Below are 16,598 nucleotides of genomic sequence, written 5' to 3'. Positions count from 1 at the left end.
CTGTTGCTAGTTAGCCAACCAGCAACGGGCATGAAACTGTATGCAGATGGAGAAGGGCAATCACCCTTAATGGGCGATCAATGGTGAAGGGCAATCACCCTTAATGGGCGATCAATGGTGAAGGGCAATCACCCTTAATGGGTGATCAGGATATGCATAGGGGATTAAGGGGGGGGGAATACAAAGAACACAACAAAAGTAAAGAGAGAGAGAGAGAGAGAGAGAGAGAGAGAGAGAGAGAGAGAGAGAGAGAGAGAGAGAGAGAGAGAGAGAGAGCAAAGCAACTCAGCACTGTGCAAGCCCAACAGCCTTGGAAAAGATGCAAATGAGAGAGGGATTCCCTTGGAGACACAGTGCTTAAGGGGAAATGTAGCTTCTCCCTGCCCCATTGTAAGCTGGGCAGGAGTGTGCTTGCCTTGCAAACTTTGAGAACTTCACAAAGAAAGGAGGGACACACACACACACACACAAATACACCAAATAAAACCTCGAAAAGCAGGCAGGATGTTGCCAAACATGAGGCACCTGGAACATCAAAATAAAAGCAAAAAACTCCAGTTGAAGTGCAGCGGAGCCCAACAGTCTTAGAAAAGGTGTAGACAAGAGAGAGAATCCCTTGGAGATGCAATGCTTAAGGTGAAAGGTGGCTTCTCCCTGCCCCTATTTTCACCCTGAGAAAGACACCCTCACACACACATACCTTGGGGAGGGGGTCCCCCTCCAATGAGGCTTTGGGGGAGCTCCCAGTTGCAAGCTGGGCTGGTGAACGTTTGTCTTGCAAACTTGGAGAGTTGAACAAAAGGAGCGCGAACCCAGCTGGGGTGCCGGGAGGAGGGAAGAGGAAAGTGAGAAAGAAAAGAAGGAGGAAGAAGTAGTAGCAGAAGGAAGAGGGATCAAGACCAGGAAGAGGAGGAGGAGGAGGCAGAAGAAGAGGTAGCAGAAGGAACAGGAGGAGGGAGGGAGGGAGGACACAGAGCTCAGATGTTACAAACTAGTTGCAAGTGCAGCCATCGGAGGACCTTGCACTGAGCAAGATGGCTTCTGCCCTGCCACTCTCCCACCCCTGCCCAGAACCCTGCAGACTTGCTGCATGCCTGGAAGTGGAAGACGTGCTATCAGCGCACCTCCAGGTGTGCGGCCCAGTTCCTAAGTGGCTGTGGCCCAGTATCGGTCCATGGACCGGGGGTTGGGGACCCCCGGACTAGGGGGTTCCTCTCCCTGTAAGATACAAAACAATGGATAAGAACAATTTAAGCCTGTCTCATCAATGGGCTGGGGACAAAACAAAAACATTACAGGAACACGTATATAAAGAAGTTGCTAGAATATGTTTGTATTATGGTTAGATGGGTAAGGATATTTTAGAGGAGAATATTTGATGACAACAATGATCAGAATAGTTAAAGCAATGGTCCTTCCAATAATATACTGTATATTGATACTGAGAAAGAACAAGATAATCAAGTTCAGATGATGGATCTAAAGACAGTAAGAATACTATGCAAAAATGATTATTCAGTCCTGAGCCAAATAAAAGCTCACTGCCTTTTGACATAGAATAAAAAATATGACTTTGTTTGTCAAGATGGAGAAATAGAAGAAAGGGTTAAAACAGAAGAAAGACAGGTTAAGGCAGATGGAGAGAATAAAAGAAAATTTTGCATGATTATCCCAGGAAGAGTTATGAGTTATTGTTGGAAACAAATGGAGATACTGAGCAGTACTCCAGGAGACAAGCCTGACTCATTAAACAATTAAAGTTTTAATATAGAGTAGACCTAAATAAACGGTGTTCCCAGAGGTCATCAGAGTTTTGATTATATGATACAAAAGACTGAGGTTAAGCGCTGATGTTAGTTCATCTATACTTTTTATTTTTTTTACCTTTATTATTTAATAAGTGCAACCTTAAAGATTAAAACAATAATAGGGATCTGTTGTTACTGTATGAAATAATTTGCCAATTTTGTTAATAGATGTTTATATTTTACAAAATAATAAATACTAATGGGGAATATTTGACAGAAGTGAGGATCTAGCTTTTTTTTGCATATATATGTCATATGTTTTAAAGCTATGATATGTTATTTCTAACTTTATTAGCTCATTTCTAATTTAAAACCAGTCTCTGCTTTGAGTTTTTAAAAGTGAAAGTAACCGATTCTCTTAACAGCAATAATGATAAATACAATCATTCTTTTGATATCACAAAAGATGGTACATTTGAACAGCAAGACAGAAAGCAACCTAACAAAATCCATTTTTTTTAAAATAGACTAAGCAAACATAACTAATTCCAGATCCTTGAACATCAAAATAGCTCCCTTTGAAAATACTACTGTAGATACTAGCAAGTTTTTTTAAAAGTAGCAAGGTAATTCTACAGCAATGGTCTTTTCACAATGATTCTTCTGGAGTGCATTTTGGTACTTTCTGCAACTTATTTGAAACGTCAAATTTTGTATCTGCCTCTTGGGACGTCTTCATTGCAATTCCACAATAGATTTATTGAGCAATGTCATAGTAGTAGTTGCGTAGCTTTAATTCAACAGTAAAAAATGATGGCCGATCATCAACACTGGAAGAAAAAAGGAAAATATTTTTGTAGCCAAGCAGACTCTTTATTATTTGTCTGGCAAATTCCAGTCAATATATTATTTCTTTAACAACAACATTTACCAGCACTTTCTCTTGCTTCAGGACAGCTTATTGTGTAACTGCTATCCTTATCAGATAACTTAATAGTGGTTTCTCAGCAGAAAGAGCCAGCAAAATATTGCATTAGAAATGACATTTTGGAAACACTGGAAAGGATCACAAATCTAGGCAAAGTCTGGTCTGTATTTTTCTTTCATCTTCTTACTTATCAATACTATCAGATAGTTCTGAAAGAAGGGTATCTCCTGGGTGGAGGTTGAAACAGAGAAGGGGTCAAAAAGTCAGGATGGTGGTCACAACCAAGAGATCAAATCTTGGTATTTATGTTGTGATGCATGAAAAATGGGGTGTATCCCTTCTCATTTGCTAAAGAATTCCAAACTGAGGTGGCAAGGAATGCCTGTATATGCTGGTTTTGAAGGAACATTTAACTATGGTCAGTGAGCCTGAAAAGCTTCAAGAAACTATTGATATGAGAATACTTACCTATATGTCCAACACAATTTCATTAATTCATAGATATCAGATGAGCAACCCACTGGACATTCCAGTCGTTCTCCTCTTTCAATCATCTGTGCAACATCAATTCCTTTCATACCCTACAACCAACGACACAGAAAACTGAGACAACGTTGGTTTCAACTGAAATAAGAATATCACAATTTCTGAAATGTTTTCTCACAAAGAAGTGTCGTAATGGACATTTGAATAGCATCCACATCTTGGTTTATTTTTAAATCTATGATTTGGAATTAAAAAGGAAAGTTTAATAATGGCAAATAAAGTTTATTTACCTTATATGGCTTTTGCCCAAAGGAAAATGTCTCCCACATTAACACACCAAAACTCCAAACATCACTCTTGCTAGAAAATTTGAAGAAGTTCATGCATTCTGGAGCATACCATTTAACTGGCCATTTGCCATGATGTTCTGCCTGTAATGACACCCAAAATTAAAGAAAACAGTAAAATACATTGGTGTATTATATCGATCAAGCACAACTATAAAAGAATCAGAAAACATGTTCCATTTTAATTGTTCAATGAACCACAATTTGTTGTTGCAACCCAGAGGTTTTATAGAATGTATTTATAAAATAGATTTATTATGCAATGACACAGTAACAGTAATTAATAAAGAACAAATAAATTATATAATATCAGGTAATTACTCATTGGCAAAATTGTTATAAGAACAAAATCATCATCAGTTAATGGTACTATAGAAGAAATGTTTATAACATTCAGCTGCTGTTCAAGCAAAACTTGCCAATCTCCACATCTTCTCTGTGTTCAATAAGAATTCAATCTTATCTGAATCTGGCTAGAATACTTTGCTTTTTAGAAGAGCTTCTAATTATTTGGTATGGGTAGCTGAAGAAGTTGGGATAGCCTATAAAATGCTTTTTTTTAAAAAAGGGGTAGACTCGCTGGGAGTGTGAATGTTTTAGGCCAGGGGTCTTCAAACTTGGCCCTTTTATGACTTGTGGACTTCAACTCCCAGAATTCCTCAGCCAGGCATGCTGGCTGAAGAATTCTGGAAGTTGAAATCCACAAATCACAAAAGGACCAAGTTTAAAGACCCCTGTTTTAGGCAATGACTATCATATATATTCCATGCTGTTTGTTGCATCCCTAATCTTACTAATGATGTCTGGACAGAAGGGATAATACAATAGCATTCCCTCCAGTTTTGTGTTAGGTAGCTATACAAATTGAATAAATATATTTCAGACATTGCTTGCATTTGATCTTAATTTTTAGTATTGCATATCAAGAGGCACCTTTATTGATAACCACTAAACTTAAATCAACTTTTGCAAAACTATCAAATATCTTGTTCTTAAAAGTCCATGGAACTATCACATTTTTCCGAGATGCAATTTTCTTTTTTGCTGCATTCACAAGTGTAGATGAGGTCTCTTAGTGTTTTGATCCAGAAGGGATATATTGTTGGAATATATTGCATTTTCTCTAACAGGGGAAATTTAGGCAACCAGGAAACTGAAAGGAAATGTATAGTATTCCAGTACTAAAAAGCACTGGTCATGATGCTTGTTTGAATAAGTTGACTGCCAGCCCCTGCATAGAGAAAGATATGGGGATATCTTTTGGGATTCCCAAAATGATTCTTAAGAATTTATTTTTTTTAAAAAATGAGTTTGCATTATGAAGAAAGGTTCCAAAACTCAGCTTCATAGAGGGTAAAAAAGGCTAACTTAAGTTTGAGGCAATGTAATATTGGATGAATGTGATAATCATCAACAGTACACTACCATTTCAGTAGCTGTTGTTGAATCTTAATTTCAGGGGCACATTATTGAGCCAGGTCTCTCTCTCTACTGTAAATAAAAAGCCAAGGTAGTAACAAGAAAACACTTGATTTCTGGACAAGGTGCCCAATTTTCATTCATCTTTCATTTATGTCTAGGAGAATTTTGCCTAAAATCTCTAACTTTTGTTTTTATAACTGATGGCCCTACTTTTTGCAATCAACTCCCCCACTAACTATATTTGGAGTCTGATCTTCTGAAATCTGAAAAGATCCTCACAACTCGTTTTTTTCAACTGTGGTAGCCAACAATGGTTTAAATTATAGTAGTATTGGAGTTAGTGTTTTTTTATGTTTACACATACACATGTATTGTTTATATTATATTGTGATATGTTATACACATACACTATATTGTATGCTTATTCTAGTGTTAAATATAAGCCTACATCAAACAAAAATATTATAGCAATTCTACAGATTTCTCTGGGAGCAGATGGCAGATGCTATTGGTCTTCACTTTGGTATTCATGAATATTTTTTTCCATTGAAAAATGAAAAGAATGACTCACTCTCTGATATTTCTGGAATGGGGACCATGAGTGAATGAGGTGGATTTTACAGGAAGCATCTGGCCCATCCCTAACTATAAAGAAACTGATGCCATTAGAAACAATACTAGAATTCTTCCAGTGAATTCTAGCTCCTTGATTCACTCAGCTTATACAAATTATAGCTGATAAATTTTAAGTAATGTTTAGCAGTGACTTTTGTGATGTTCTAATAAATGTTTTCCCCAACAAGTCATATATATTTAATAAATAAGCATAACTTCACTGGGCTTCAAAAAGCTTAATTACAGGAAGAAATGTTCTATTCAATTCTTTTCTCCCAACAAATTTGCGCAAGGCATAAAGTTGAGCAAGAGCTGAATTATAGTGACATCACAGTTCACATTGATATTTGATGATAAAAAACTTAAAACATGTTAAAGGATGGAAAAATTACCTTGTAGTAATCATTAGAACCAAGAGCTTTTGAAAGTCCAAAGTCACTTATTTTGGCATAATGTTGTGTAACCAGAAGCACATTTCTTGCAGCTAAATCTCTGTGTACAAAATTATTTTCTTCCAAATATTTCATTCCCATGGAAACCTGATGCACCAGCTCTATTAGGTTCTTTTCTGTGACATCTCTGCAAAATCAAACCTGACTTTTAGAAACCTATTTCTTTTTACATTCTTCATTCCTCATCCCCACCCAGTAGGGAGCAGATACTAATGATACTGTCAAGATTGAAAACTTGGCAGTTACATGCCTGGACTTTATTTGGATACTCAAGCTGGAGGTTGACAGGTACAATGAATAAATATTCCAACTTAATTGCTTAATAAGGACTAATTAATAGTCCTTATGCATTCATTCCATTTCATACATTATTGCTAAATTTTTATTATATCCATGTAGCATCCAAATAGTCTAGAATAGAGGTGGAATACTTTCCTCCCAGTCTTGTACAGTCTCAGAAACCTTCAGAAATTGTCAATGGATTGTAAATTTTAATGTGACATAATTATGATTTGACAGGTGATTATTATTTATACAGGAAATAAATATACTAGTTGAATTAATCTTTTAAACTAATCTTTTAAATTCAAATAAAATTAAAATTTTCTGCTCTTTGCTCATTTCTTTGTCCTGATCTTAACAAATGTTTGGAATGTGCCCTGAAAAGCTTGACTTAGTTGGTTTACAAGCAAATGCCAACCATTAAATAGAGATTTTCTGGAAAGTAGACTTTGCAGGGATCAAAGGTTCACCTAAACCAGGTGTGGGGAATGAAGGCCCTTTTATGACTTGTGGATTTCAACTCCCAGAACTACCCTGGCTTGTCCTAGCAAGAATATATACCGGTACTCAATCAATATCACAATTAATATGATATAATTAGGAAGTATGTTGATGGTGTAGACCAGAGGTGGGGAACTAGGCCCAGTATTCTTCAATATCTTCATAAATGACTTAGATGAGGGAATTGAAAGGGAACTCATCAAATTTGCAGATGACACCAAACTGGCAGAAGTAGCCAATACCCCAGAAGACAAAATCAGGATCCAAAAAGATCTTGACAAAATTGAACAATGGTTCCTGTCCAACAAAATGAGTTTCAATGTGAAGAAATGCAAAGTTTTACATTTAGGCAGGAAAAATCAAAGGTACAAGTACAGACTGGGCTAGACCTGGCTTAAAAACAGTAACTGTGAGAGAGACCTTGGAGTCCTAATGGATGATCACTTAACCATGAGCCAGCAGTGTGCAGCAGCAGCCAAAAATACAATCCTGGGTTGTATAAACAGAGGCACAGAATCAAGATCACATGAAGTATTAGTATCACTTTATAAAACCCTAGTAAAACCACACCTGGAATATTGCAGCCAATTTTGGTCACCATATCACAAAAAAGATGTTGAGAGTTTGGGAAAAAATCAGAGAAGAGCAACTAAGATGATCAAAGGCCTGAAGACTAAAACATACCAAGAATGACTGCAGGACTTGGGTTTGGCTAGTCTAAAGAAAAGAAGAAACAGGGGAGACATGATAGCAGTATTCCAGTATTTGAAGGGCTGCCACAAAGAAGAGGGGGTCACGTTATTCACCAAAGCACCAGAGGGTAGGACAAGAAACAATGGTTGGAAACTGAACAAAGAGAGAAGCAACCTAGAATTAAGGAGAAACTTCCTGACAGTGAGGACAATTAACCAGTGGAACAGCTTGCCTCCAGAAATTGTGGGCACTCCATTACTGGAGATTTTTAAGAAGAGGTTAGACAGTCACTTGTCTAAGATGGTATAAGTTCTCCTGCTTAAGCAGGGAGCTGGACTAGAAGACCTCCAAGGTTCCTTCCAGCTCTATTCTATTCTATCTGAGACTTCAACTCCCAGAATTCCTGAGTCAGTACGGCTGGCTCAGGAATTCTGGGAGTTGAAGTCCACAATTCATAAAGGGGCCATTGTTTCCCACCTCTGGCCTAAACAGACTAAACCATTTACATTTGTGACATTTCTATATTGCAGTGACTTCCATGCTCTGTAAATGTACTTGTGGAATACTAAATTCAGCAAAAATCGCAGCCATGCACTCAGGTAATCAGGGATGGCAAGTCAAAATATATATCCTTTATATGAATACAGCATAACCATGTATATTTGTATTCAGTAAATTCACTTGTAGTAAAATTCAGTGGTCTGTCACAAAGCTGTATATATGCCTTCAACGTAAATTGAAGAATAAAATGTTAATTTTGAAAATGTCATTGTTATGAAAATGTTTGCTTTTGAAGTATTCAAAATTTCAATTTTCAGATATTACAAAAACTGTTATTTTCATATAACTTGCACTTTCCAATGAGCAGCGATCATTATAATTATCAGTTTAGATTCCATCCATTATTGGTCAAAACTTGCCAACTTACTGTCAACTCACCCATGTTTTAACAGATATTTATTCAAGGGGCCAAGCTCAGCCATTTCCATTACCAACATCCAAGATTCAGCTTCACATATCCCAATCATTCGGACAATATATGGGTTATCAAGTTGTTGCATTACATTTGCTTCTCTTAGGAGTTCATCTTTTATTGCTGGATCATTACTTTCATTTTTGAGAATTTTCACAGCCACAGTTTTCTTTCCTCTATAACAGAAATTCCAAGAAAACAGAATTATGTTAAGCTTAGGAGAAGGGCAGATGGCTGGAAATGAGGTGGCCTATTTCTGCCCTAAAATAAATTTTGCTGGCCAGCAGTAGTTCACTTGCTTTTCTTTGTTGACATTTTCCAAACAGAATCAGCCTTAATTTCAAATCTGTAGATACCATTTTAATATTTTAAGATCATGAGGCCATTACTGTGGCTTTATCAGAAGTTCCAATTCTTTAATCTATGTTTGAAATATTCCAAAAGAGTCCACTTTCAGATTTTTCTTGTACTTTTGATAGAGATATAGTATACTATAGATGTTATTTCTGTAATGGATTCCATCACACAAGAAAGCAACTCAGGTGCTTTTGAGGCAGCCAAAGGACCTGGTTCATACTGATCCCTCAAAACATGCTTAAACTGAAGACACCTCCACTGTTGCAAACTGGGAAGCCAAAATCCAATTTGAAGTTGGAGAAAATCCTTAAACTAGTCATTATATCATAGCTGATTTAAAATCATGATCCAACTTGTATCTTAGCTTTCAAATTAAGTTATTTACCATCAATTTTCAAAATAGAATTTTCCCAAATAGTTAGATGTTCATGAGTCCCTATCACAACTCAATTTACATCCTAAAATGGCTTGTAGATTTCTCACCACTAGTTTTCCTAGAAATCTTTTCTGCCACATGTTTCAAGAGCTTGCCATAGAAAATAGCACAAAGGAAATAGATAATAATTGCCAAACTTAACCCATAAAAGATAATATTTGATTATATTTTCATTTCATGAAGACACGCTAATAAAAACCTTGGACCAGTGGTATTTTTGACCTGTATGATGTGGTACTTGACCCATACTGAGATATATAATAACAATAACAATAACAATATTGTCACTTTAAATGTACACCAATCGGCATACATCAAAATGAATATGGTAATGTGATCATTTAGTATTTTTGGGTGATAGCGTATTAATGTATATTAATAGATATATGGGTACATTTTCAAATGTTACAAATATGTTAATATAATGTTGAAGTTTTGGAATTTATCAAGAATTGTGATTGTATTGAGCATGGGGGGGTGGCCCATTGCAAAACAATTATGTTAAAAAAATGGAAGATATCAAGGGATGGATGTCAGAAATGTATGACCAATCTGTTTTGAAAAATGCAAAACAGATTATTTTCTAGCAATCAAAGGATGCAGTAATATATGTTACTATAGCACAGATTCTGTGATATCTTACAATGATATCTTGTGTTATAGTAGTGAATTCATTGGTAAATCACTGTCTATTGATAAGTATAAAATATTAGATTTTTCTTTTCTTTCTTAGTTTGTACTTTTGATTTTTTTCAGATTAAAGTTTGTTTTGTTACCAAAAATAAATAATAATAATAATAAAATAAAATATAAGTTGCACACATAACATTTTTCCCAACAGAAAGGGCAAAGATATATAGAAAACATTATTTGTTAATTACATAGTTTACCAGATTAAAATTAAAATGCTAATTTTCATATGAACAAATTATAACAAATAAATTTAAATAAGAATACTGTTATGCTAGGCTGTAATCCAAACTACTCTTTGTAGCCTAATTAAATGAAACTTCTGTATAAATATATACAAAACTGAATTTTAAGGATACAATTATATCCATATTCATAAGGAAGATTCAGACTGAAATTTGGTAAGCAATTATTGCACTTAGTGGAACTTCTGACTGAGCTCAGAGAGAATAAACTGCCAAAGTCTTTGGTTTAAAGATAACACACTAGATTTTTGTTATACAACTGGAATCCAGTGCAAAGATCTGTGATTTAGTTTCATTATGTTAAAGTAATAAACTATTGTTTATGGGAACAACTCTATATTCACTTCAAATTACCAAGTGTTTTGGAAGGTTATAACAAATGAACAATATTCATTTGATTGAACCTACTTAATTTTTAATTCTATGTTAGATAAAGGGTTTCATACAAACTTTTTCTAATAATTACTGTAAGAACAGTATCAAAATCCAATAAAAAAGAGGATACTAAACAAATAAAGATGGGGAACAATAACCTACTTTTTCATTTCATAAGTGCCTTTTTTTACTGTACCAAAATTACCAGAACCAAGTTCTTTATCTTCCAAAGTCAGTAAATTTCGGTCAAGAGTGACATTTTTAGCTTTCACTTCTTCTGGATCTGCATATGGACTTTCGTAAACTTCTGTATCCATAGGCAAAGGTTCCCTCTGTTCACCTGTTAAATGAACAGAACTTACCTTATTACAATAGTCATTTGTAATCTGTCCTTATTGAATTTAAAATATGAACTTCAAAATATTAGCTCAAAATGAGGCACATTTTTTTCAAATAATCATAATTATATTTTAGTTTGAACTTCGGCATTGAACTATAATGCTTTTATTACTATGCTATTTCATGCATATGGTTCTCATTTGCTTTTGTACATCTTAATGAATCACATATAGTTTCAAACTTTGTGAAATCAGACAGAATTAATCCTTAGAAGAAAGGAAATGTCTTTTCATGAGGAACACCCAAACTCTGGACTAATCTATTTTCTGACAAATAGGCAAAGGATTTCTTGGATAAATTTTCTAAAAATACATTTGTGTTATAAATTATCCCAATTAGTCAGTCTTTCTGTTGCTATTGCTGATTTTATTTCCACATACAAACTATTTTATTCAAAAGGGAAAAAAAGATATTCATCAATGTGAATGTGATTTAAAGACAACTACAAGAGTCTTGGGTGTGGTTTCCAGCCAGTATTACAAAATAATTTGGAATGGAAAGAAAGATAGGCAAAACAAAGCCTTTTCCAAAGATTCCATATTAAAGAACAAATGTCTTTTTTGATGTTGACCAAATAAATTTATAGCCATAGAAAATTATTTGGAGCATTTATTGAGGCTAGAGTCCCCTTTAGACTCTACTGGGAAGGGCCATGTTAGATACAAAATGTAAGGAAGCTTTTATACCAGTTAGTAAAAAGTAAGAACAAAAGATCCAAAAGGCTAGCTATGCTGGCTAAGACACCCTCTATTTACTGCCCTTTTGTAAGGTCGTGTAGACCTGGTTCTTTCCCTAGGCACTGGAGTTGGGTTGTCAGCACTGGAGCTTTGGCATGGATATATGCAATAACAATAGCAATAGTACTTAGACTTATATACCACTTCACAGTGCTTTACAGCCCTCTCTAAGTGGTTTACAGAGTCAGCCTATTGCCCCCAACAATCTGGTTCCTCATTTTACCGACGTCGGAAGGATGGAAGGCTGAGTCAACCTTGAGCTGGTGAGGTTCAAACCCCCCGCAGTCAGCAGAATTAGCCTGCAATACGGCATTTTAACTACTGTGCCACCACACCGTAGTTTATATACAGTTTTATAAGTTTTTGGATTTTAATGGAATTCTTTGCTTTTATCTGGTTTGCTGCTCAGAGTTTATTGGATAGATGGATGGCTGTATAAACTGGATAAATAAATAAACTGAAGTCCAGCATTTTTCCAGGCACCAGGTAAGAGAAAAATTGGAGAAGTCTGGTCCACAGTTATACAAAGCACCAATATATCTCAATCAGTGTAATCTTAGGCCAATGTGAGACCTGAACAATTGATTTCACTTGTTTGCAGTGAAATAAATAAGCACTTTAACTTGTGAATAATTACCTTCACTGCCTGTATTTTAGACATTATCAGAAATGATACAAAAACATTACATACCTCGTTTTGCCCATGAGGGTGCATAATTGTTAAACATTGCAAGCAGTGCAGAATCATCTCTCTGGCCAGGAATAGAGAAAGATGGCTGTGACACAAACAGATTTTTTTTATTTCAATCATTTGGGGTCAAAGAGAAGGACAACATTAAGAAGAAAATTACATGATAAACATTAAGCAAAAACAACATGCAAGCGGAGTTAAAGAAAGGGAGCAAATCTTACCTAAATTTTTGAAAAGTTATTTGCTGCTTATATTTGGTAGTAAAATAAGGCTTACAATGAAAAAGCATAAAGATTTCTGCAAAATATTTTAAATAATTTCCTAAAGAAGGAATTAAATAACACTTTTATATTTCAGTTATAGACAACTATAGATCTTATTTTGGAATCCCGTGTCCACTGAAACAAGAACTGCTCAATGTTTTTCTTCTAATATATTTTATATTTTCACTGCTATTTTTCATTTTATAAACCATTCTTCAAAAGTGCATGGACTTTGAAGCAGTAATTTGGAAAATAAATGTAATTTACTGGTCTAGCATTATTTGAAACTAACTTATCTCTAAATATCTCTTATTGCTTTTCCCATCCATTGATCTATGCTTTTTTATGCAAATGAATAAAAATGAAAAGCTGATTAACATATTAACATATAACATATTAAGCTTGCTTGGAACACTAGAAAACTGACAAATACAAATGTACCAGGATAAACAAGTGATGCAATAGATAATTGTGGTGGCCATAAAATCCTTCCTTCCTTCCTTCCTTCCTTCCTTCCTTCCTTCCTCCCTCCCTCCCATATTTTTGCAGATCAATATGTATTTGAATCAAAACAATGTCTACATACATTACATACAGAATGAAATATTTTGTGGAAACTAGTTTTAACTACAGTATATTACAGCAATAACAGCATTTTGCTAATATGTTTCAATATTTTTATCACTTTATCTGTAAATTCAATTTTAACATGCTTCCACCTAAATTGTAGAATTTGTACAAAAACTGATATTCCAAGAAAGTGGAAATGTTGAAATAAATTTGATTTAAAAAGCCAAGCTACAAAGAGATTATATTGCTAGCAAAACAATTTAAGTGTTTTTTTAAAAAAAATACAACTAGCAACCTGATATGTTTATTTATAAATAAAATGTATAACTGCATAAATATTTACAAATTAACATATATTTAGAGTTGCCTCTACGATGGCAATTGGAAGTCTGAGTACTATTTGGTGCATCACTTTTCATAGAAAGAGTAGAAGTCAATTACAAATGCTTTTAACATAAAATCTGCTGCTACTAATCACTTATTTGTTATATATGCCACAGAAAAGGAAAATAATTGTTACTGGTACTGAATGTTTTAAGGGAATATGTAGTAATTAATAGATGCCTATGAATTTCACAGTATATACACTATGTAAGTACCTACAGTATATCTGCTAGGAAAATGTAAGAACCCTATTTTGAATGAAGCAGAGAAAAACAGAGATATGTAAGATGACTGATCCGTTAATGTTCCTGTCTCCTCCAAAGCACTTGATTCTCTCTTTAGCAATGGGGAACTGAAAGTGTTGAAACTGACAGAACTAAATTGATTGGAGAATTACTTTTAAATATGAAATTCATTCATATGAGACTAACACAATTAAGGAGAGAGGCAAAATAAATTAACTTTTCCCTATTTAGTTATGAAGAAGTGAGTATGATCCATTTGATGGGAAAAGAAACAAGCATTTGTAAATCTGTTTTGGAAATTAGGCATCTCCTTTATGTAACATTTATGTAAAATGCATAAAACTCATTTCTTATAATAGGCTGTGAATAAATATAATATTTATGTTCGTTTTAGACTTATCAACATAGTTAACGTTCTAATAAAATTGTTCTAATACTTTTCTATTAGAAGAGTTTCCATAGCACAATGAGATCCATGAACTATTTTATTTAATGTATATCAGATAGGAATTAGCATTGGACTAGGAACTGGAAGGCCTTGAAAGAGATTATAAAGTGGCAATCAAAACACTCAAAATCACCAATACAGTTATTATAGTTTGAGAGGTAAGTAGCAGAAATAAGTCTAATGCTTTGAATTATGTAGACAAGGGATTCATAAACTCTGGGTCATGATCTCCTGGTGAAGTCTTAAGTAGCTTTGAAGGAAATTGCATTTCTGCTACTACATCTGGAGGGCGCAGCCTCTCTGACTGCTAGCTTAGGATTCAACACTTATTCAATGACATTTTCTGTAACTCTTTCTATACCTTTCTACTCCTAGTGGCCTCTTTATCCTCTTCTTCGGCATCTCTACGGGGTTGGGAAGTTGGTCTATTCAGCCCTGCACTCACACTCACTCCAGTCTAGCTAACATTACTTCACAGAAGAGGACAACACATCCCAAAGGGAGGCCAGTAAACTTAGGCTGCTTCATGTTTACACCTGCTTGTAAAATACTTAGTTATTTTCAATTTAACCACCATAATTATTCTAAAACAAATCACTGTTGTATTTCAAAACAAATAAAATGCAAGCCCAAGTATTAATTATATAAATTAAGAAGTCAGAGCTGAAGGAAGTTGCTAGATGCTCACAGAAGATTAGCAACAAGAGGCAAAGTAAACTACAAAAAGGTTGCAAGTCAGCAAAGTGAAGGTAATTTTTAAATGTATGGAAAGACTTAACAAAGCCGTGTTTAGTTGCACCTTGTGGCTTCCTGGCTTTGGGAAAGTGTATGATTTGATTCTGGTGATAATTCCACCTGTTGTCCAAGTCTAGAAACCATAAAGGATATCAAAAGAATAAACAAACGTATGAAGAAAATATGAAAAAATCCATATCTATTTTTTTCAGTCATTCACAATAGATCTGTTCCAAGTAAAGCATATTTTGTGAAGTACATTGTAATAACTGATTTTTAAAGTTAAGTGAATGTTTGCTTCCATAAAAACTCTGGATAAATTCAAACTTTAAATTATTTTAAAAGAGATCCACTAAAATCAATAGATCTTAAATTATTCATCTGCAGTTTTATTGATTACAATGGCATATTATAAGTATTCTGGATTTCATGACAATGGGTGCATTTTTAATTAGAACTTTTGGTTTTGTAGTCAGCTTGCTATGTTGCTAGTTTTAAAGATTATAACTGGGAAATATAGCTTTATGACTATATATTTAGCAATAATAGGAGAGATGTTAAGAAATTTTCTGGGTTGGAAAACTTCAATTTTTTAAATTTCTTTTCCCCAATGATTCAATTTGTTTTCTGTATATTTGAATACTGCAAATTGAATTTAATTTATTCATAACATACACCATCCTCATGTAATCAATTAAGAAAAAAGTTTTATCAGTTTGGTCTAATTAATGCATCTATGGAAATATACATATACTGTAAATAGCTTTTGGGAAATCAAAGTTTTTGGAGATTCTTCCTAGAGGAATTTATGATACATATTCATTCCTTCCAGGCATAGGTACTTGGGCAATTGCTTCACAAATCTATCACAAATAACCATCTGTACACAAATTTAAGGCCTAGTTTGCTTAAACATGTTTGCAGATAAGCATAAATGGTTAGTATCATCTTAAACTATAAAGCAGAGGTCCCCAACCTTTTGGGCACCAGGGACCGGTTCCATGGAGAGAGGTTTTTTTGTGGAACAGAGGGTGTGTGATTTTGTGTACTGCCTGCATCTCGTGGATGGGTCTTTGCTTGTTTGTGTGGCCCGGCTGCTGGCATGCCGCGGCCCAGGACTAGTCCACGGACCGGGGGTTGGGGACTCCTGCTATAAAGCACCAATTTATAAGGTACAATGATTTACCAACCAGTCACATTATGACTTATCACGATTAATAGATTATGTCTAAGATAAGAAGCTAAAAGAGTATTTTAACTAGTGCAAACAAGCTTAAAACAATCATTTTCACTTACATGCTTGTTCTAGCACTGAAGTAAATGGAAAAGATAAAATCCAATCTTACAAACTAGGACAGGAATTTCCAATGGTGTTTAATGCTTGAGACTAAAAGCCTTATTGGTTTGTGCTCATTATTTTCTCTGCTTCTTCAAATATCTTATATGAATCTATGTAACTTTGTCACATACAATATTTTTTTAAAAATATAATCCCATCATGGTCTCCAATTATATTTTCTACTTCTAATGCATTCAAATCCTATATGCACTTGCTTACAGAGCAAACTAATATATC

General features: G+C 34.5%; 1 protein-coding gene across 1 annotated transcript in view; it reads right to left on the bottom strand.

The window, feature by feature from the left end:
- Positions 1 to 1,765: 1,765 nt before the first annotated feature.
- SYK (spleen associated tyrosine kinase) overlaps positions 1,766 to 16,598 on the bottom strand; it is a 35,371-nt gene continuing 20,538 nt past the window's right edge. The window contains exons 7-14 of the mRNA XM_015821041.1: positions 15,087 to 15,155; positions 12,378 to 12,462; positions 10,713 to 10,890; positions 8,414 to 8,623; positions 5,939 to 6,125; positions 3,453 to 3,593; positions 3,145 to 3,257; positions 1,766 to 2,578 (exon numbers count right to left, since the gene is read on the bottom strand). Of these exons, the coding sequence (XP_015676527.1) occupies positions 2,506 to 2,578; positions 3,145 to 3,257; positions 3,453 to 3,593; positions 5,939 to 6,125; positions 8,414 to 8,623; positions 10,713 to 10,890; positions 12,378 to 12,462; positions 15,087 to 15,155 (1,056 nt within the window). The 3' untranslated portion in view covers positions 1,766 to 2,505. The remainder of the gene's footprint in view (positions 2,579 to 3,144; positions 3,258 to 3,452; positions 3,594 to 5,938; positions 6,126 to 8,413; positions 8,624 to 10,712; positions 10,891 to 12,377; positions 12,463 to 15,086; positions 15,156 to 16,598) is intronic.

The sequence above is a fragment of the Protobothrops mucrosquamatus genome, unplaced genomic scaffold (assembly GCF_001527695.2).
Source record: "Protobothrops mucrosquamatus isolate PMUCROS unplaced genomic scaffold, P.Mucros_1.0 scaffold1234, whole genome shotgun sequence".
Taxonomy (NCBI): domain Eukaryota; kingdom Metazoa; phylum Chordata; class Lepidosauria; order Squamata; family Viperidae; genus Protobothrops; species Protobothrops mucrosquamatus.
The sequence above is the reverse complement of the archived record's forward strand: the minus strand, read 5'-3'. Positions and strand labels throughout refer to the sequence as shown.